This window comes from Austrofundulus limnaeus, unplaced genomic scaffold (assembly GCF_001266775.1).
Source record: "Austrofundulus limnaeus strain Quisiro unplaced genomic scaffold, Austrofundulus_limnaeus-1.0 Scaffold45, whole genome shotgun sequence".
NCBI lineage: Eukaryota > Metazoa > Chordata > Actinopteri > Cyprinodontiformes > Rivulidae > Austrofundulus > Austrofundulus limnaeus.
In genome coordinates, this window is record NW_013952447.1 from 2,061,776 (window position 1) to 2,084,752 (window position 22,977).

At 39.0% G+C, this 22,977-nt stretch overlaps 1 protein-coding gene across 1 annotated transcript in view; it reads right to left on the minus strand.

Annotated features, from left to right (window-relative positions):
* The window catches only part of c2cd2 (C2 calcium dependent domain containing 2), a 43,375-nt gene that overhangs the window by 7,771 nt on the left and 12,627 nt on the right, over window positions 1-22,977 (minus strand). The window contains exons 4-12 of the mRNA XM_014007912.1: window positions 14,260-14,361; window positions 10,659-10,778; window positions 6,873-6,981; window positions 4,179-4,287; window positions 4,014-4,078; window positions 3,823-3,938; window positions 3,542-3,707; window positions 991-1,232; window positions 489-756 (exon numbers count right to left, since the gene is read on the minus strand). Of these exons, the coding sequence (XP_013863366.1) occupies window positions 489-756; window positions 991-1,232; window positions 3,542-3,707; window positions 3,823-3,938; window positions 4,014-4,078; window positions 4,179-4,287; window positions 6,873-6,981; window positions 10,659-10,778; window positions 14,260-14,361 (1,297 nt within the window). The remainder of the gene's footprint in view (window positions 1-488; window positions 757-990; window positions 1,233-3,541; window positions 3,708-3,822; window positions 3,939-4,013; window positions 4,079-4,178; window positions 4,288-6,872; window positions 6,982-10,658; window positions 10,779-14,259; window positions 14,362-22,977) is intronic.

Sequence of the window (22,977 nt, forward strand, 5' to 3'; positions counted from 1 at the left end):
TTTTATTGAGACTGATAACCAAAAGAGGGATTGACTTGAGAAAGTTTTTCTTTCTTTTCTTTCCAAATAAAGGAGAGGGGTGCCTCGAGGTAAATTAAAGTTCTAACTTTAATAATTCATATTTTATCCAATCTTACACATATGTACCACCTACAAGGATAAACCCCTACCTCTTGTCATCCCCGTTTGCTGAACTGTTCTTGCATCTTAAGTTGACATCTGTTCCAGTGTTGGTGTGGAAATTAATCCACAATATTACAGACTACTAAGTGATAAATCAAATAAGTTCATCTAGGTAAAATACCAACATGTTTTAACAACCAGAACCAAGTAAAACTACTTAGCTAGTAACACCTCAGTGTCTTGTCTAAAAGGCATGTGGTAGAAATGGATTAATTTTAAAGTCTGATTTTTCAAACACTGTGTTTTTAATAAATAAATCAGACAACATTGGGCTTGTTCACAGTTAACTTTTGGGGACTTCTCACCTCTGCTCTTCTTGCAGCTCGCCTCGGATATACACATGGAGAGGGAAGTGTTGTCTAGTTCCTCTCCAGTTTGGCTCTCCCATTCCTCTGGAGGTCGCCCAAGTCCAGTGGGGCCTTCCTGGGGCTCAGACACATCTGGAGGACTACTGATCCCTGATGCGATCGCTGTGGTTACATCCTGAGTGGAGCTGCTTCCTGACATCGAGGCATCCATTGCTGCAGCATAGCCTGCCATTAGAGCCAGCTCATCGTCCTGAGACAAGGGTGTCTGGAGGAGAGAGAGAAAAAACTGTTTGTGTTTGAAACACTTTTTCTTGGTGGAAACCTCAGAGCTGTGAGGCTTTAGTTAAAACAAGCATTTAACACTGTTCAAACTTTAGCTTTTCAAAAGGTTTCCACTTTATATATTATATTAAAATCAGAAAGTGCCGCTTTCAGCTGATTAGAAACATTTAAACAATAAAATGAAGAAATAAGGAGCTCCTCTTCAGTTCATTCTTACTTTGGAGATGCCTGAGATGATGATGGTGCTCTTCTTCACGGGAGATTTGAGCTTCTGTTTGGCAGACTGGTGGAGTTGTCTGATTGCTGCTTCAGCAACTGGGTCTGTTCCATTGAGCATTAGCAGCTCTGTGTCAGAGGAGGACAAAGCCTTGCTCACAGTGCCCCCCAACACGGACACCTGTTCAGAAACCCGACGCTCAGCCAGCTTGGGCTTGCTTTCCACCGGCTTCAGGGCAGGATCTGCAAAGTTCCAGCACTGCCTCAATACACTGTATATCACAGTCCATTTCAGTCATTTTTGTGTTAAAATGATTGATCAGTAGTGAAAAAACAAGAGGAAGTATCTGGTAAGATGTGCAAATTCAATGCTGAGTCAACATAAATCAAACAAAGACATAATGTATGAAATGCAATACTGTCTTGGCCAAAACCCTCTGAACTTTTCCACATTTTGTCACAATACAGCCACAATCTTCAAAATATTTTTCTGTGATTTTATGTGATAGACCAACACAAAGTAGAACACATTGTGACGTGGAAGAAAAACATTATATTTTCAATATTTTTTTAAAATAAAAAGTGGTGCCATCTGGGGATTTCCTTGTTCTATGTGACTTCAATTTCCATGTGGGCAGTGGTGGAGTTATCTGGAAGGCAGATTGGGAGGAACGGTCATGGGTACCTGTCATGGCTTTAACAAAGGACTCGATGGTGGACACCAGTGGTGATGGAGGCCATCGAGCTGAAAGAGGAGGCATTCAGAACCTGGCTGTCACGGAGGACTCCTGAAGCAGCTGATGGGTACAGGCTGGCCAGACAGGCTGCAGCTTTGGTGGTTGCAAAAACTTGGGCATAAGAGGAATTTGGGGAGGCCATGGAGATGGAATTTGGGTTGGCCTCAAAGAGGTTCTGGTGAACTGGTCTGCGACTCAGAAAATAATAGCATTCCCTGTCCCAGGCTGTACTGGGTTTAGGTAGGGAACTGCTGACCCAAACTGAGGATATTGTTGAGCAGTGGAAGGAGCACTTTGAGGATTTTCTCAATCCACCCTCCATGTCCACCTTAGTTTGAGGGGGCAGAGTCTGAAGACTCTGGGACAAGACGAATCCATTACCATGGCAGAGGATGTTGCTTAGGTCTGTCATGGTGAAGAAAGAGCTGAGTCAAAAGGTAAAGCTTTGGATTTGCTGGTTTGTCTACATTCCAACCCTCACCTATGGTCATGAGGCGATCATGACTGAAAGAACAAGATCCTGGATACAAGCAACCGAAATGAGCTTCCTTCACAGGGTAGCCAGGCTAGGTTGAAGAGCTCCATCATCTTTGGGGAGCACGGAGTAGAGCCGCTGCTCCTCCACATTGAAAGGAGTSGGTTGAGGTGGTTCAGGCAGTAAGTTTGCCTCTTTGACGCCTCCCTTTAGACTCCTCTGCAACCCAACTTTGGATAAGCGATAGAAGACGGCAATGGAGTTTATAGTTTTGCAGGTGATTTTAACTGAATATTTAATAAGAAAATTCTTAATCTAGGGCTGCCACGAGTAGTCGACTAGTCACGATTATGTCAACTATTAAAATCGTCAACGATTAATTTAATAGTCAATGCGTTGGTTTTTTTTTGTAACTTTGTTTTTTTTAAAAATTGTTTGTGGCAGCCCTAACTACCACTAATGCATGTGTATCAAGGACAGTAAGGCAGACACGGCAGTGGAAGGTGCTGCAGCAATTTGGAGAAAAATAAAGTTAGAAAAAAAACGACGCATACAGTATTAAATTAGTCGATGATTTTTATAGTCAACAATAATCATGACTAGTCAACTAATCATGGCAGCCCTACTCCAGATTTATCTTAATGTAATGATTTTCCTAAAAATGTTTCAGATGAAAAATATCAGATGAATGAGTTTCTCATTTTTGACATTCTTAGATTATGAAACATGTCAACCTGAGTGGTCCTACATGGCACCTCTTACATTGTCAACCATGTCCTTCCAGGGTTGGTGTCTTTACATTGGGTGGACACTACTCCACCCAATGTCCTGTTTATAGGAACTACTAGGCAGAGTTTCCAAGCAGGCCAAGACGAGCTGAAGATTTAACTTAAACAAACTGCAGCACATTGATTGGTCAGAGAGTGACTTCAATCATGAAAAGAGAAGAATCAAAGTGAAAGAACACTTTACGACTGCAGCATTTGTTTTTGTTATTTAGTTTAAAAATATATATATATTAACACTGTGGTATTGAGGTGGTGCACATTTCCTTGCTTTTTATGCTGCTGACAGAATTCAGATTGAGCTAGAACAGAGGGGAAAATTGGCCTCAACTCAGCACAGCATTCTTAGAAATGGGTAGCAAATGAGTATTTTGTGACTTTGCCTTCAATTTTACTTGGTGGTTATAAGTTTTGCTTTGACAACCCTTCTAGATCGAGGCAACCCTCCGTTATACTGTATGTAAAACTGCGGAGAACARGTACGACCGAGCCAGATCGAATTAGGGTGAAGTGAGTCGTGCTGAGACAGGACTAAATTCAGCAGTAGTGTTGTACCAGTGTTGTTGGGTGGGAGAGGTCGTCCTGGCTTGCTTTTCACCGCAGTGATTGTGGTGACCACCGTCCCACAGGGCATCACAGTACGATCCATTTCCACCTTCTTTCTGGCAGCGGGTGTGGGAGGGTGCCAGGACRTCACATCACTGGGTTCCAGGAAGGTAAACTTTGAGACAAAATTCAACTTTATTGTCTTTGTAAATAAAAATCACAGCATTCTGTCTAAAGRGTGGACATTAAGGTATCCACGATGCTGCATATAATCAGGTTGGTGGTCTTACCTCTGTAGTCAGTGATCCAGCCACTGTATCTTTGGCCATGAGTGTAAATGTTTGTTGTCCTTTGGGCTGCTTCTTTACAAGATCTAAAGTTACACACACCTGACCTATTAAAGAACCTGAAAAAGAAAAAAAAATGTTACGGAGTCTTTTAGCATCAAAACATACAATAACTTATTCCAACTTTTACTTACTTTCTGGAGTTTTTCCATCGTTTATCAATTGAACACTAAGCTCTTTTGATCGTCCATTCAACTCACTGGTGAAAAAATATCAAAAATTAAATTGAGTACAATAAAAATAAGTTATGTAAAAATAAATAATTTCTGCATATACAGTTGATTTGCTGGTAAACCTACAAGACAAAGGGCTGGTCCCAGGCGGGACTGGTTGTGTTCTTTATAACAGAGGTGTTAAATTTCTGTGGAGGGTCATTTAACTGCAGGACACACAGAGGATCCATGCTGCCTAGACACACAGCAGACAGCACAGTCAGTTTCACACAAAAATATATTAACAGTGTCACTCAGAAGAAAATATATTCAAACATTTGAAACAGAAGAAAGACAGCATGAACAAGATGAGTTAAGGAGTTATTTTAGGAGTTACTGGTTGAGAGTAAAAAAAGCACAAACTGAACATAAAAAACTGTTTCTGCCTTTCACTTAAAAGCCAAGAAAATGTTTAGTTTTGATAGTCATGTGCTGCAAGTCAAACACTGAATAMTGAAGAACATCAATCACTGAAACTAAAATGTAGAGGATTCTGGCAAAATGATATTTCAGACATTTTGAAGTAGGATTCTGTGAAAACTGCTTATTGATCTTTACCTTTACTACCACAAATGTCACATTAAAAATATTTACATAGAGGTCTATGGTTAATTGCGAGCATGAATTGAAGTAGCAGCTAGCTGTAGCGCTTCCAATGCAGTCTTTGGGTACTTTAACAAAACTATACAAATATTTCTGCTAAACTGTGAAATTTATTACAGTGAAAATGTTTCCAGAATTAGCAGCAAACTGGGAGCCTGGGACACGGGTGCATTTTTTCAAGTGGAGATGTGGGTCTTCTTCGGTTTTCTTCCCTCAGACCCAAAACATGCATGTTAGGCTAATTGTTGGTAACTCTACATTATCCCTAGGTGTGAGTGAGAGTGTGAATGGTTGTTTGTCATGTTTGTCTGAATGAATACATGGTAACCCCTTCTGAACATTTACCTGTATACAGACCTTAAGAAATTCGTAAATTTCACACAAAAAAACAACAACAAAAAAACAAACTCATAGCACTCTCACATGATACAAAGGGTGGATAACGGCGTCTGTGGCAGAGCAGGTATATTCGACTCTAGTGGGAGGAGGGGGCAAACTTTGCATTTCCTTGCAGGCTGGTGAAGAGACATAAAATAAACTTGAAGCAGAGTTTTTGAAAAAATCTGATATTTTTTGATAGGTCTGTATACATGCAAAATGGGAGAGAATCTGTGTAATTTATGAACAATCAGTTCAACTTGACATGTATGCAATGTGGCCTTGTGATGGAATTAATCACACAGTGACTGGTGGACATGGGGATCAGTGACACCCCATGACACAGAGAGAAATAGGTGGGTAAAGATAATGGATGGATGGATGGATGGATGGATGGATGGATGGATGGATGGGATGGATGGATGGATGGATGGATGGATGGATGGCTGTTTTAATAAAAGTTTGCATGAACTGCTAGGAAGTTTGGAAGATGAGAGTTGAATTCAGAAATCAAAACTACTGTGGAAGCAGGTCTCTTTGGAAAGTACTGCAAAGCAAAAAATAGCTTGTCCACACACACCCACTTCGAAGGTCAACTGTTTTAATCTCAGGCTATGCCAAAAGTTTTACAGCAAGCTGCTACTGCTGTTTAGAATAGAATAGAATAGAATAGAATAGAATAGAATAGAATAGAATAGAATAGAATAGAATAGAATAGAATAGAAACAGCCTTTACTGTCCCACAGAGGGGAAATTCAGGTGTAATAGCAGCAGCAGATGCATCAGTTCACAAAGCAGTATAATGCATTGCAACAATAGTAGTAATAATAATAAAAGAAAAATAATTAAAAATACTGTAAAAGGCAATAAAGATAAAAATAAGATACTGTGCAGAAAAAATACAAAGAAAACAGTCATGACAGACATGATCCAAGGGGGTGTGCAACTGAGTCAAATTAAGTCATTTCCAGCAATGTGAATAATGTGCACACGTAATTCATATTTTAATATTTATGTGCTTGTAAATAACCACAAAGCTTAATCTACATGGTAATGAAATACAAAATTGATGAAGTAAAATGTTTATAAAACTGTGTTCACATGAACTGCTGTAACATTTTGTGTTAGACTGGAGCTGTTTAAAATGACAACAATCATTTTTGCTCTTAGCTGCGTTCCCTCTGGCCATTAGCTCATCGGTCTTTCTTGTGTCAATTATTTTGCCAAACAAAGAATGCTCAGGGCCATATACAACAGGTAAGTTACTAATTTGTTCTCACCCTTTTCACAGATCCCCACTTCAAAACATTGTAAATATCTGTTTTAATGTCTGCTTTAATAACTTCAACAAACACTCATCAACTCTGAATATTAATCATGAAGAATTATTTTAACACATTCTTAACACGATAGGAAACTCTCCACACAGAGGGGTGGTATCCTCCTGGGTGTGGTGCCACTCTGGGTGTAAAATTACTGCCACACAATGTTTAGCAGAAACTGGTAGAATACAAAGAAACCTTCTCTGCCTTTGTTGGCAAAGTAAACAATAACCAGGTGAAGCTCTGACCGATATTAAATGTTCTAAACCAAATCAGCTGCATTTTAGCCTGAAGAGAGTTTAGTTTGGATCCTGGATATTCCGGGAAAAATACTTCTAAGTTAATAATAGAGATCAACACCACAAGTGTCTAAAGTAAATAAAATGCAGCTGATGTGTGCAGCTTCACTCTTTTTTCACAAAACATTTCAGCTTTGCAGCAGACTTGGTTAAATCCATCAGCAACACTGAAGACGAACCTGCAGCATCTTCCTCCTGACTGAATGAGACTCGCGTGTTTTTTACAAGCAGCTTCCAGTCGTGGGCACGAGGGGGCTTTGGGGGTGACATCACATTTTTCTGTGCTTCCTATTAAAAAGATTACAGGATATAACGTAAGAATATTACAAATGTTGAAACAAATTAACTACATTTTAATTACTGAGGTATTACAGTTCTGTCAGAGAAAACTAAATGTCTGCCGTCTGAATGCGTGACGTTTAGTGTGTGTTCATATCTAAAAACGTGTGTATTCCTATCTAAAACACACACACGGGTGGTGTGAATATGAATGAGAAATCAATTCAGAACAAGCCTGTTTACACATGATTCGTCTTGCTCATAATTTGCATTAGAAATTTGATAACCACAAACATTTTAAATTCAAGTAGTTCTGATGCAAATTCTTGGATCATTTACATTATAAACAAATAAAGTGGGTTCAGAACATTTTCAGACACCATTTACTTTTCTTTTTGCAGGTTGAGCCTACAATTCTTTAAATGTTTATTAATCTACCCTCAGCAGCATAAATTAAAAACAATATTTACATAATTAAGTAAATAAAAAATTTATGGAGCAAAATACACAGGCATTCTCAATTAAAATCTGTTCCACAGGACTCTGCAACATCAAACTGGGCAATTACCCAACCCACAGTGAAAAAAGAGAGTTGCCTAAGGGGCATATGAGCTGCAAGTATTGAGAGACTAAAAATTGTGAGAAAATGCAGCGTCACTATCACTATCATGATCTAACAGATCCCGCTCGACCAACCATTTCCCTCCCAAAACAGAAACACAAATCTAAAAAGAGGGAAATCAATATCGAGCATCAATACTCACTCAGTTGTACTTATTGGATCTACGTATACCAATATCCTAAAAAATGACAAATATCGGCCGATACCGATGTTTAGGCWGACATAAAGTTAAATTAAACCTTATCAAACATCTCTGGAGAGATATGAAAATGGCTCCATCAACAGTCTCCCTCCAACTGAACGATGCAGAAAGTTGGCTTTCATATGCAGTGTCGGATTTCTGTATGTAGAAAAGCCCTGTTWGTTTTTCTTTACCTAAAAAGATTAGAGGTTCTACTTGCTGTCAGAGGTGTTACAACTTAGTAAAGAGTTTAAATACTTATGGAAATTTTATGTATATACAAGTGTATGTACACTGCTCAAAAAATAAAGGGAACACTTAAACAACGCACGCTAAGTCCAAGTAAATCAAACTTTTGTGAAGCACATTCAACTCTGTACAGAACAAAGTACTCAATGCGAATATTTCATTGATTAAGATCGGGAGTAATCGTTTTTGACTTATGCAGAGCTTATGCAAAAATTTAACGCAACTTGTGCCGAACAGTTCCAAACTTATTATATGCATTGAATTTGGAGTGTCTGATATGACACATAGGAGCAATCTTCGGTGTTAGCATGTGGAACAAAATTTCCATATGTGGGCATTCACACGAGGACAAAATTTTTGGGACCCCTTGCTTAATGAAAGAAAAACCCACAGTGGTCACTGAAATTCACATTCAGTGATTTCATTGTACCCTGCACAAGACCCCCTGTGCCAGAGGCAGCAAAGCAGCCRCAGAACAGAACAGACCTCCTCCATGTTTCACAGCAGGGACAAGTCTTCTTAACTTTATATGCTTCATTTGTCCTCTGTGAACATAGAGCTGATGTGCCCTGACAAAAAGTTCCATTTTTGTCCCATCTGTCCATAGGATATTCTCCTAGAAACTTTGTAGCTTGGTAACATGTAATTTGGCAAATTCCAGTCAGGCTTTTTATGATTCTGTGTCCTCCTTGGTTGTCTCCCATTAAGTCCACTTTGGCTGAAACAARGACGGACGGTACGATCTGACTCTGATGTTCCTTGATTTGAAGTTCATCTTTAATCTCTTTATAAGATTTTCTGGGTTCTTTTATTACCGTTTGAATTATCCTGTCATCAATTTTCCTCCTGCAACCATGTCCAGGGAAGTTGGCTACAGTCCCATGGAACCTGACTACAAGATTGTAGKCACCTGTGATGATAATAAGTGGACACACCATGAACTTAGCATGTCCGTTTGGTCATTTTGGTTATTTTCAGGGGTACCATCATTTCTGTCCAGGCCTGTTTCACGAGTCTTATTATTTTTTATTTTTTATTTTGTTGAAACATGGTTGTAAAGCAATGTCTGACTTTCATTTGTTCATTTTTATTTATAATTACTTTTGTCAGATTCAAYTTATTTCTGTAACCATTGTGGGTTTTTCTTTCATTAAACAAGGGGTACCAACAACTTTGTCCACATGTTGTCAAAAGGGTTATAGTGTGACAGAGTCTTAAGACTGATACATTTTTGAGGTGAGACAAAAGAAACTTGTAACACGTTATTTTTGCACCATCTACTGATAAAAACGTAGCATGTAAAAGGATTTGCTTTCTATGAGGACAATGGGCCTCATTCAAGAACATGTTCGTATTCTTATCCTAAATTTCTCTTACTTTTGTTCGTATGAAGGGTTCATATGAACATGCCACGTCAGATTCAACAAACTCTTCTATCTTCAGGAAAAGTGTGTAAATGAGGAGCGTAAACATGAAGAATTACACCTGTTTGTATCCAGCTGCTRGTGAACTCGGAGTGTAGATTAGCATAATTACCACCCCAAAAACACCATATGAGGCTATGTTTCCTGCCTCAGATATCAGGAAGTGTCCATTCATGAAAATGACAGCGAAAAGTACAAAGAACTTCACGAGTTCAGAGATTAAAGTCCTGCTCTCCGAGATCGAGAAAAGAAAATCTGTCCTTTTTAGCAGCATCAGTCGTGGAATTAAAAGACCTGCTAAAGCCAAAGAACGGAATGAAATAACTACTGCTGTTAATGTCGTGTCTCCTGTGGATCGTATACAGTCACAGAAATAAAAATCCAAATCATATTCTTCTCCCTCTAGTCCTGCTCCAGTTTTTTTTTTGGTCAAATAATTTTAATTTAAGTGTAAACACCTGTGTTACATAGGTTTCATTTATTCAGAGGAAGGGCAGTAGCGCACCGCTACCCCACACACCCTCAACCTCCACCCCACCACCCGCCTGGCCGTCTCCCCCCTCCCGACCGTAGCAATTGTCAAATATGGTTCTGAAAAGACGCATTTTAAAATGTCTCCAAACTTCAATAAATGCATAATTTAAGTTGGTTTTTAGTTTGTGATCTTCATACTAATATTATTGTTATACAACAGCATTAATAGCCAATTTAATTTAATCTAACCAAATTATGTCATTAAAATCTAATTCCAGTTCAAACAGAATAACCTATTGTCAACATAATTATGAGTGTAATTTATTTTCAACTCTGAATATCTTCAAACTAATGAAATATAAAGTTATTAATGAGAAAAATCCATCTGGATAACAGCAGACTGACTGCTCGTAAAATATACGACAGGTCTGGACCACTCGTGAATTTTGTTCATTTCTGAAAAAAATCTTAGAATACGAAAAAATTGGTGAATGCCACAAATTCTCCTAAATCACTCGTACGCACAACTTAAGAACAAATCTGTGCGTACGAACAGTTCTTGCGTGAGGCCCAATGAGTTTATTGACACCGTTTGGTCTGCAGTTCTATTTACTCTAGAACTGGAGCAGACACAAAAATTCGACACTCGCTGAGATAGACACTACCCTAAAACCAAACATGACACATATCCAGCAACGAGCAGAAGCCTTGGACGAGTCATATGATGTCCTCTCACCTTGACCTCTGAGGCRTGAGCTGGCCTGCAGCTCAGCAGGACAGATGGACGAGTCGCACATAACAGATTTTTCAGCTGCTGCTTAACTGCTGCTGCACTGCAGGTGTTGGTGACGGCCTGCTGGAGAGACGATGGTATAAAACATGTTACAGTCAAGTTTTAAAAAATTAAAATTACAATATCCACCTCAGGAAGTAGAATAAATAAATATATTTATTTTACTTTCTTTAACAAGTATCATTGTTAATCTTATTGATATTTGATTACTTTTTAAACCACCCTACTATTGGGGGATCTCAAAGGTAGCAAGGCATATTCATCAAGAAAGAATCTTAACTGGTAAACACCCTGAAACGTAATAATAATAACAATAATAATAATAATAATAATAATAATAATAATAATAATCTTATTTGTCCTGTAAATTTTATTCTTCGGGTCAGGTGTCAAACAAAAGTTTTATAAACTCCACAAAGCTGTCTCTTGCAAAAAAAAAAAAGTTTTCATTCATAGTTTTTGTTTTGACGTCTCACTGTAGAATTACCGTATTTATTCGTGTGTAATACGATCTCATGTATATACAACCCCCCTCCCTTTTTTGAGCTTAAAAACCATAAAAAATATAATCCTCAAACTACCTCCAATTTCATACAGACTTCAAGATTTTTCAGCCTTTGCAGTCTTTATGCATATCAGTAAAATCATCATTGGACTGTTCATTTTATTTTAACAACATATATACTAAAAGGTATTTTGACAACAAATATATATCAGCAAACTATGACTTTGAGCATCATATGAATTCTGGCATTTTACACATAGTCCACCAGGATGCGCCAACACAAATGTCAGAGACTTCACATGAGATTTGGGCCATCTTGTGGGGGAAAAGCAGATTACTTCATACTCGCGAGCACCCCCTCTGGTGACGAAACGTTTTTTCAGGGATACAAACTTTTTCAGAACACCGGTGGATGGCTGCCATTACAGACTAACGTGTTTGTTGTTGTTTGAGGAGCAGCACGGTCACACACTAATGTCATTAGTTCGTTATCATTACTGAGCTGCAGGACTACTTTTTCTCCCTTTTTTTCACATCATGTCATCTGCCTGGATCTGTTGCTATCTCGCTCTGAAGCACGGAGGAGTGTCAGAGGTGAGCTCGCTTCAAATGCTTTTTACGATGCGGTCTCATTTCCAGACTCAGGCATTTTGTGAATGAAGCAGATATTTCAGTTAAAATACATAAGTAAAAATATTTATCCGAGTGTAGTACTACCCCCCAACTTTATGGATGATTTTATGGATTTAATTTTACGTATTATACTTGAATAAATACGGTAGTTTATTATTAGCATTTATCTCATTACACCAATCCTGCTTGGCTGGTGATAGAGTTGCATGTGTCACCTACCCTTTAAGTAGTTTGCGTCACAACGCAGCATCATTCAAAAACCTCTTCTCAGTTTGAGGAACATCTCTTTAGCAGACTAGATTAACTGTCCACTGACTGGAGAAAAACTTTTAGCTAACTCTCCTTCGACAGGTGCTAGCTGCGGTGGCTTCAGTCTTCATCATAGTCTGGAGCACTGATTGCTTTTGAAAGTAATTCTCTGTATTAGCACACCAGCTAATACAGTTTTCCATTTAGGGCTTACACACCTGTAAGCCCGGGACAATTGGCGACCAAAATGGATTTTGCTACCCTTTACACCAGAGGAGGTAGGGACTCGGAGGCTCGTTTCTGTGGCTGCAGGAACATAATTTCAAGCAAACATCCACACCAGGTGTGCTCGTGATGCTTTGGGTCGGAACATGTCCCCCTGGCAATTGATGTCCTGGGCTTGTGCACCAACTGTTCCCGTTTCACCATGAAGAGCCTCTGAAGATGGCTAGCTTGCCAAGCTAGCCTCTACGTCAGTGACCCACACTTGTCAATGAGCGAGCAGGCTGTCACCTGACTACAACGAGTTGGAGGAAAATGTGAACACTAGACCAAGTACTACAGCCAGCTGGGGTTCTCAGTTGGACCACAACACCCTCCCTTTGCTAAGGACAATGTGGAGCAGGACTACGAGGAAGAAGACAAGGTAATCTCAGAGCTCCTTGTGTTGTAAGATGATGATGATGAAATCTACATTCAAAGCTCACAGGCTGCAAAACCTGGTGCTTCGTCAATCCCCCAGGATGAGGAGCATAAAGCAACAGCCTCCTGTTTTGCGTATGGACCTGTAGACCGTGTGTAAATGAGCTGCATACTCAACATCCCATTGTAGTAATGGCAGCGCCGCTACATGCTGATCCTGAAAGCTCCTCACTGGCCAGTGGTGCACTGATTYTGTTGGTTTTGGCAGCTGCTAAACATGTTAGTTATATCCAAGCACTTTCAGTGCACCTCTCCTGCACCAAGTTTAGTCCAGGGAATGTCAGGGTCCTACTGCAGCCCAACCCAGCTTGTGTGCCTAAGGTGGTGGGCTAGTTTTCTTCAAGTAGTCTTACAGCATTTTTTTCTACTGCCTTTTTCTTCACCAGAGGAAGAATGGTTAAACAGGCTTCATACTGTCCAGGCTCTACCTACTTATACAGGACTAACAACGTCTCTCCCACTGGATTGTGGGGGCGAGTGCGCTGTCTTACACAAGCCAGGGCCTTCAGGCACCTGTGGGCCTACGTGCCACTCTTCCCATGGACTGGCTGAATCCTGGGCCCTTTTTTATTCAGGACATATGTGCAGTGGTGAGTTGATACTCCCCACTTGCTTTGGCAAATGGACCAGAGAAACCACATCAAATCATGACCACTTGCTGAGTAGAAAAAATGTTAGACAAATGAAATAAGAGAAATTGCAGTTTGATTTAGGTTGATTAACTTTTATTTAAAATTCTTTAACTTATATTCAGATGTTATTTATAAAAAAATGATAGTAAGGGCCGCTTTTCAGTATTTAGATCATCAGAAAATGTTTAATGTGGGCAATGTTTTTTTTAAAGACTGTATTGCATGTAGTTTGTTATTTCACTGCTAARAGAGCAGGTGTGCCTAGCTGCATTATTTATTTAAATAAAACTGTCAAATTGGAATAGAAATMAGTTGTATTTTTGCTCTGAACCCAGAGCAGAAAAACATGAACACACTTCCGTATTTGTTCATTTATTGCAAGTCATATTGTCATTGCATTAAGTGCAGTTATCGCACATCACAGGATTTCCTGATATTGTGAAGCCCTAATTTAAAATGTGCTCTTTTTTTAAATGAGGTGTGATCACCTGTAACTAATTTTTCATTTAATTGCATTTGTGAAATTGTAACATCTGTATATGGCTGAGTACAAAGTCATATACTGAAATAAACCCCCTACAATTAGTTACCTAAATATGATTTAAAAAAAAACATAATTCAATAGATTACCTTTCTTTTATATAAGATGACTGTTTTTAATTGATTGACAAACAGCTACCTGAATCAACTTTTCTGTGGGTCTTAATTTTTTAAACCAGTCAGAACCACTATTCAATGACTGTAACATAAACTTATTTTTGATACTGGAAAACATTTCCTTCCCTACATGAGCATGTCTAATTACACTCAGTTTCAAATATACCTGTGTGAAAAGCGGCATGAGCTGCAGCGTCTCAGTGTCCAGATGTGATACTCTCCAGCTGACTTCAATTTTATCTTCATCTTCTTGCATATGTAGCTGGAGCTGGTGAGGAGAGAGGAAATTATGCTTTACAGTCAGTGCCTTAAAAAATTATTCACACCCCTTGAACTTTCCCACATTTTGACACTTTATAACAACAACCTTCAAAAGTATTATATTTTAATTTAATGTGAATGACCAACACAAAGTGAAGTAAAACTCAAGTTGAAGGAACATTTTTTTTTACAAATAAAAATCTGAGAAGTGTAGCATGCACTTGCATTCAGCCCCTTTTAAAGTCACCAAATTAATAAATAGAGTATACTTTAATTTGATTTAATCTCCATGTAAATCCAGCTGTGCTGTAAAGGCCTGAGGTTTGTTACAGGACATTAGGGATTAAACATTATCATGAAGCCCAAGGAACACATCAGACAGGTCAGGGATAAAGTTGTGAAATTTAAAGCAGAGTAATGGTATAAAACAGTATCACAAACTTTGAACATCTCATGGAGCTTTGTTCAATCCATCTGAAAATGGAAAAAGTTCAACGTAACTGCAAACCTACCAAGTTGAAGAAGTCTTTGTTGCAGTCAGACACAAGCTGTTTAGGGACACAGTAAATGTGAAAGAAGGCACTTGACTCAGATAAGACTAAAGCTGAATTTCAGCCTTTGCGGAGGTAAAAAAGATTGGCGGATAAAATTGGCTTCTCATGTAAGTAACGATCAGTCTCCAACAATTAAGTAACTCTGTCCCGATTGGCTGGCCGATTTATCGGCACACCCCTAGCTGTGGAGAGGCTTTTCTTTAGCAGCAACAGGGAAGCTAGTTAGACTTGTTGAGCATAAGGATGCAGCTAAATACAGGCAGTCCTGAAGCAAAATTTGTTAGAGGCAGAGGTTCACCTGTCTTGCAGAACAACCCAAAACATCCAGTCAAAGCTACAATGGAATACGTTAGATCAAAGCATGTTCATGTGTTAAACTGGTCAAAGACCAGACATATATCTTATATGCAAAGATCATCTCTGGCAAGACATGAAAATTGATGTTCAGACGCTTTTACTCTTCATCTAATCGGACTGAGCTTGAGCTGTTTTCCAAAGAAAAAAAGTTCAGCTTAAGGTACACAAAGTTTGTAGAAACAAACTTCAAATATGTGTCATTGTTAATTAAGGGAAAAGGTGGTTCTACAATGTATCGACTCAACGGAGCTGAATACACACTACACTTTTCAGATTTTTATTTGTAGAAATTTTTAAAAATCATGTAACATTTTCCTTTTACTTAACAATTATGCTCTACTTTGTGTTGATCTATCACACAAAATCCCAGTAAAATATTTAAGTTTGTGGTTGAAACAACAAAAGTGGAAAAAGTCAAGGAGTGACTCCTTTTGCAAGGCACTGTGTTGTCACTGTAATCAATGATGCAGAAGATGTGAGTGATCATCATAGTTTATAGACATAAGGAATAAATTGACATTAGATCAAAGAATGATCTAGGACATTAGATCAAAGAATGATCTAGGACAAGGAGAGGAGAGGAGAGGAGAGGAAAGGGGAAAACAGGTCCAGCGTGCGCCAACATGTCAGGATTGCAGAATAGCACTAAACAGACACCTCTAATATTTAACAGAAGGTCTTATCAGAAACTACCAGATATTTTAATAGCTTCAGAAAAATATAACCTGCAATAACAATGGTTGTACTGCATTAAAGATATCTTAAATTACTATCATTTAACCTCCTTAGTCCTGAACTCTTGCATTGCCTGCATATTTGTCCACATATGTGTTGCCAGGTCCTAGAAGGTTAAACAAGATCTGGTATTTTTTAAAACAGGACCTAATATTTGTGCACTGTGACCTGAAAATGAAAGATGGCTGAGCTTTACTCCACAGAAAACAGAAAACCAAAATAAACAAAAAGTATGGCTTAAAGAGAAACTGCATGCTTTTGCGAACAACATTGAATTTTTTTTCTTACATTACTTTTTCTGTGAAAACATTATGGTGTAGTCCATGAGATAGACACATGAAATAAGGAATACTGCACAAAAAATAAAAAATAAATAAATAACACACACCAGGGTTCCCACGCCTAGGTCAACTGAAATTCAAGGACCTTTTAAGGACTTCCCAGTACCAATTTCCTCAAATTTAAAAACCACGCGTGATGGCAATTACCTACTGCTACAGCAGAATGTTGCTAATAAACAGTTTTAATATCATGTAAATCCAATGAAAAACTGAACACAGAAATTGAGTCAGAATCAATAAAATAAAGTGGATTAAATGTTTACTATACATTCATATCCACAATAAATGGACATGTAATTATGTCCTGGGAGGTTTGGCAGTTCAGTTTGGGAGGAGGGGATGTGAACATGTKCAGAACCTTAGTGAGGACAGGAGGAGCTGTGGTGCTCTCACCTGGGCTCAGAAAGAAAGACCTGCCCTACTCTGCTCTGATTGGCTAAAGCTATGAGTATGGCTCATATTATTTGTTCAAATCCACGTCAGTTTATCGTAATCCTGAGTTGTCCACAAAAAAATATTTATTTATTCATTCATTCATTCATTCATTCATTACAGATGCTGAAAATCAGTCGTGTGAATAGAGAACTTCCATCCCCAAAAACATTCAACGACTTTCAGGGACAAGTGTAATTTTTGGCTGTTTTCACTAACTTTCCAGGGCCTTGAAATCAGTTTTTCAAATTCACTAACTTTCAAGGATTCAAGGACCTGTGGGAACCCTGACACACACACACACACACACACAATTACAATGAGTAATGTCACTGCCCGATCTGTTCCAGAAGCATGAGCCTCAGCTTATTTGTGAATGCTCTAAAAGATGTGCTTCTGGACTATTGATCAATGCGCTCCATTTAGGAAAAAAATACTGAAAACTATTTCTATTCTTAATTATAAAGATGTGCTAAATTATATTCTATAAATATTTTTAAAATCAAATACATTCTAATATTAAAAAAATATATAGTTTTATGATGTACAGTGGGGAAAATAAGTATTTAGTCAGTCACCAATTGTGCAAGTTCTCCCACTTAAAAAGATGAGAGAGGCCTGTAATTGACATCATAGGTAGACCTCAACTATGAGAGACAAAATGTGAAAAAAAATTTGAGAAAATCATTTTGTCTGACTTTTAAAGAATTTTTTTTTGCAAATAATGGTGGAAAATAAGTATTTGGTCACCTACAAACAAGCAAGATTTCTGGCTGTCACAGACCTGTAACTTCTTTTTTAAGAGGCTCCTCTTTCCCCCACTCATTACCTGTATTAATGGCACCTGTTTGAAGTCGTTAACAGTATAAAAGACACCTGCCCACAACCTCAAACAGTCACACTCCAAACTCCACTATGGTGAAGACGAAAGAGCTGTCGGAGGACACCAGAAACTGAATTGTAGGCCTGCACCAGGCTGGGAAGACTGAATCTGCAATAGGCAAGCAGCTTGGTGTGAAGAAATCTACTGTGGGAGCYATAATCAGAAAATGGAAGACATACAAGACCACTACTAATCTCCCTCGATCTGGGGCTCCATGCAAGATCTCAGCCCGTGGGGTCAAAATGATCACAAGAACGGTGAGGAAAAATCCCACAACCACAAGGGGGGATCTAGTGAATGACCTGCAGAAAGCTGGGACCAATGTTACAAAGGCTACCATCAGCAACACACTACGACGCCAGGGACTCAGATCTTGCAGTGCCAGACGTGTCCCCCTGCTTAAGCCAGTCCATATCCAGGCACGTCTGAAGTTTGCTAGAGAGCATTTGGATGTTCCAGAAGAGTATTGGGAGAATGTCATATGGTCAGATGAAACCAAAGTAGAACTATTTGGTAAAAACACAACTCGTCGTGTTTGGAGGAAAGTGAATGCGGAGTTGCATCCAAAGAACACCATACCAACTGTGAAGCATGGGGGTGGCAACATCATGCTTTGGGGCTGTTTCTCTGCAAAGGGACCAGGACGACTGGTCCGTGTACATGAAAGAATGAATGGGGCCATGTATTGTGAGATTTTGGGTGCAAACCTCCTTCCATCAGCAAGGGCAATGAAGATGAAACGTGGCTGGGTCTTTCAGCATGACAATGATCCCAAGCACACTGCCAGGGCAACAAAGGAGTGGCTTCATAAGAAACATTTCAAAGTCCTGGAGTGGCCTAGCCAGTCTCCCGATCTCAACCCCATCGAAAACCTTTGGAGGGAGTTGAAAGTCCGTGTTGCCCGCCGACAGCCCCAAAACATCACTGCTCTAGAGGAGATCTGCATGGAGGAATGGGCCAACATACCAGCAACAGTGTGTGCCAACCTTGTGAAGACTTACAGAAAACGTTTGACCTCTGTCATTGCCAACAAAGGATATACAACAAAGTATTGAGATGAACTTTTGTTATTGACCAAATACTTATTTTCCACCATTATTTGCAAAAAAATTCTTTAAAAGTCAGACAAAATAATTTTCTCAATTTTTTTTCACATTTTGTCTCTCACAGTTGAGGTCTACCTATGATGTCAATTACAGGCCTCTCTCATCTTTTTAAGTGGGAGAACTTGCACAATTGGTGACTGACTAAATACTTATTTTCCCCACTGTACACCTAAACAAACCCACACACTGGTAATAATTTGTCTCATTTCTGTTTTATTTTTTCCTGGAATAAAAATCTGCATCCGTTGCAAACATTGGCCTTTCTAAGAAACATTGCAGGTGACGAAAGACTGAAATCTAATTCATTCCGTCATCAAATGGTCTGGCAAAATGCTACATGCTAAAAACAAACAAAGCCCTGCCTGCAGTATTTCTTTTAGCACATGCACAAATGAGATGACGCTGCAGATTGTGCTTCTGGAGCAGATCAGACAGTGACAAGTAGGAGTTTGAGCTGTAAAGGACTCTCAGCTACACTCAATCAATTTTAACGCAATTTATGCAAAATTGACAGAACTGCATTGATGTTTGTTTTATAAAGGTAAGTTGACCATGTTAATTAGATGTAGATTTACATCAATGATTAATTTCTACAACATTTATTCAAACTTATTCAGTGGATTACGGGACATTTTGCAAACACAGATATAATATATTATATATATTACCTAATTTCCCTCTGGGATCAATAAATTATRTTTGAATTTGAATTGAATTGAATAAGCAAAAACACTACTTTTCACCTTTTAGTGGGAGGTGATACATTACCAGAATAAAGCACGTTTTTGTCTGTTTCAACAACAAACATATGATAGTTTGTTTCATGTTTTCTTTTTTCCAGCATACAAAAGCATAACAGGAAAACAATGATGTTTTTGTGCTTCCCTTTTCTAGAACTGTTGCTTAGAAACTTTGCATCCATTTTTCTCTTTTTTGTCTAWATGTCAAAAATAATGACATTTCCATTTACTATAAAGGGAAATAGCACTGTGAGCTAAGTAGGACATACTGTATGCCAGGGGTGCCCAACCAGTCACTCGCAGGCGACTCGTCGCCGGCCAGCTGATTCCCAGGTGCCCGCGCAGTGCAACCTTGCTGCAGAGGCTCTAGCGCCGGCTCTGAGCATCACATCCCGGAGTGGCTGGTCTTGTTTGACAGCTCTGGTTCTGCCCTACAAGGTGAAGTTAAATGAAGTCCCTGTAACATTCCCCCGCGGAGCTATAAGCAAAAAACCTCCAAAATACGCAATGTCGGACCTCCCGCCGGGGTGGTTCTAGCCCCCCCTCCCGGGCTAGGACCGTCGGATTCCGGCGTGGCTGGTCGGGTTTTAAAGCCCTGGCTCTGCCCTACAAAGAGAAATTGATTGGAGTCCCTGGAGATATAAGTGAAAACCCTCCAAAATTACACACCGTCAGACTTCCACCGGGGGTGGTTTTAGCCCCTCTCCTCGGGCTAGGAGCATCAGATCCCAGAGTGGATGGTCGGGTTTTAAAGCTCTGGTTCTGCCCTACAAGCTAATACTTTAATGCCATCCCTGTGACGTTCCCCCGCGGAGCTATAAGCAAATTACGCATGACTTAGTGCATTTTACGCTCATTTTCGGGAGGAAACACGAAATCACGTTACAGTGAGTACTAATTGAAGGACATAAAAAAATGGTACTTTTTGTTCAAGCATCACTTTTCTGTTTCTCTGTCAGAAGTTAAGTAAGGATTTTATCTTTTCTTTGTTTTGTGTGTGTGTGGGTAAATATATGGTTAAGTAGATAGTTTTGTTTGACAATACTTTAAATTAAATAAAACTAGCAACACATTATGTTCTGTTTTATTTACTTTAAAGAAGTGAGGAGTAGGGAGACCATACTATGTTTTTTTGATACTGAGACTAGACGAGTAGCTCTCGGCAAACTGCCGACTTCAAAAGTAGCTCTTGGTTCAAAAAAGGTTGGGCACCCCTGCTGTGTGCCCACACTGATRGTTAAGTGAGTAATGTTTTAGAAACAGAAACTGCTGCAGTAAAGTCAATATGTAAACTCTTTATTTGCCTTTCAAAGATGAACATTACAAGAGGATGCAGCATGTGACATGTCTGTCCTTCATCACATGCCTCAAGCCATGTGATGTAGCAGTGGGTTAAGACAAAGTACACTAAGCAGCACACCTTAGTGTATTGGCTGGATTAGTACCTTCTGTCCTACATATTCCAGCACTTGTTACGTGATGAGCCAGGAGTGTTCTCAGTCAAACAAATGTGCCAGTAGACAGATGGAAACATTCTAAAAAGGTACTCTTGGATTTTTCCAGACTAATCTAAAACAACTAGAGTGGAAAAAAACAAGAGACTGGAGGCTTCCTTCATTGCCCTGCAACAATACTGAATCTACAATCAAAAACAAACAATGAGACATCATTCCTGACTTTAGCCTCAGAGCTTTTCACGCAGGATCTATTTAAAGCACAGTGAGCTCTGGATGTTAAAAACCTCTCTCTGGTCTAAATATAGCTTTAAAATAATTGGGTAACCTTATGTGGTCAGTTACAAAGCCTTTAATAGCCTAACACTCAACCTTTATCAGGTCCAATGAATGYAAAGAGCAAAACATCTGTATAAAAAGAGGACTATTCCCCATATGGTGCAGAAACCGATGGTGAGATTATAGATTATAGAATGGTTCCTCCTATTTAATTTTCTAATTCCAGCTTCTTTAAAGTGAACTGCAGGGAATTGCATTTCTGAAGTTTTCAAGGATATTATTCAGCCGTTTCTTATGCTGAAAATCATGTCAGCTAGCAATGACCGGGCCAGCAAGTGGACAATCTGATGTTTATTTTAAAGCTTGCAGTTGGACAGAACTATGGAAGAGATATAACTGTTGATACAGTCTGATTTGTCCGTCTGGGAGATCATAAGAACAAAATACATGAAGCACATGAATACATAATACATGAATGCTTAAACAAAAGTCTGTTAGTGATCTATCCACGCTCAAAMAAATTCTCCTTCATGATGCTGAAAACTCTGACTTTCAGCTGACTAAGTGGGAAATCAATGAATTCTGGGATACCGTTGTAGGATACTCTGTTGCAGCTGACGTTTTCTGGGTTTTGTCGGCTGCATTTGTAGCCACCGATTAGTAGGCACCTACAAATTGGGACAGCCTACGGCGTGGGGCAGGGACGTAAGCGACCGACAAATGTGGACAACGTTGGCTGCAATCCATAAATTGAGACACAGCCTTTGTAGTACAACCCTTTGGTAGTAGTCCATTATCCAGAAGAGCTACAAGCGTGCCTATAGTTCAGACATGCTTCACAAATTTTCAGCTGAAGTCTGAATTCTGAGAATTTGTGACCAAATGACAAGTGAGGTGTTGAACTGTATAGTTTGCAGCCCATTTTTTTAACTTGGCCTATTCTGTGCAAAGCTAGTGAAACTGCATTCTAGGTGTGCAATGCATAATATTCCGTTGCTCCCTTCTGCCCACATTATACTCACCTTGGGACTGCTTAATACCCAGCTTGGCAGTCAGCCCCAGGTTTGTGAGTTAATCTGCTCTAAGACACTTTTGAAATAATTATAAACAGATTTGGAATTTTCTTTTAACAATTATCGGCATAGTGGAGGGAAGTTCCCATGCAGGTGTCAAACGCTCTTGAGAAATGAGAGATGTTTAAAATGACATGTTAAGACTGCAGGGGTAAAATACACTGTATAACAGTTTCCTTAAGCCCTTGATCATTCAAGACCAAGCAGTGGAGCAGGTTGAGTGTTTTAAATATCTCAGCATAGAAATGGACAATAGCCTTTCCTTCTCCAAGCATGTTGACAACATTTACATAAAGTCTCATCAATACCTCCACCTACTGAGGAAGCTAAAAGCATTCCATAACAGTAAAAATGGTTTGGAACTGATCTACAGGTCATTGATCGAATTCATCCTCATTGTCAATATTTCTACCTGGTACAGTTTCATTATAATGAAACAAAAAACAAAACTATCCCACATCATTAACCATGGATGTTATATCTCTTCCTCTCTGCATTCATCTGACTCTTGATTGTTTATGTTGTCATGTTTTCATGCTTCTTTCAACTTCTGAATCTATTTTACAATCCTATTCTCAATGTATGTGTAACCAACTAGTGTAACTTACAAATAGATAAGTTGAGAAACTTAGATTTCAATGTTGAAGCTACAGTTAGTCTATCTTTCTA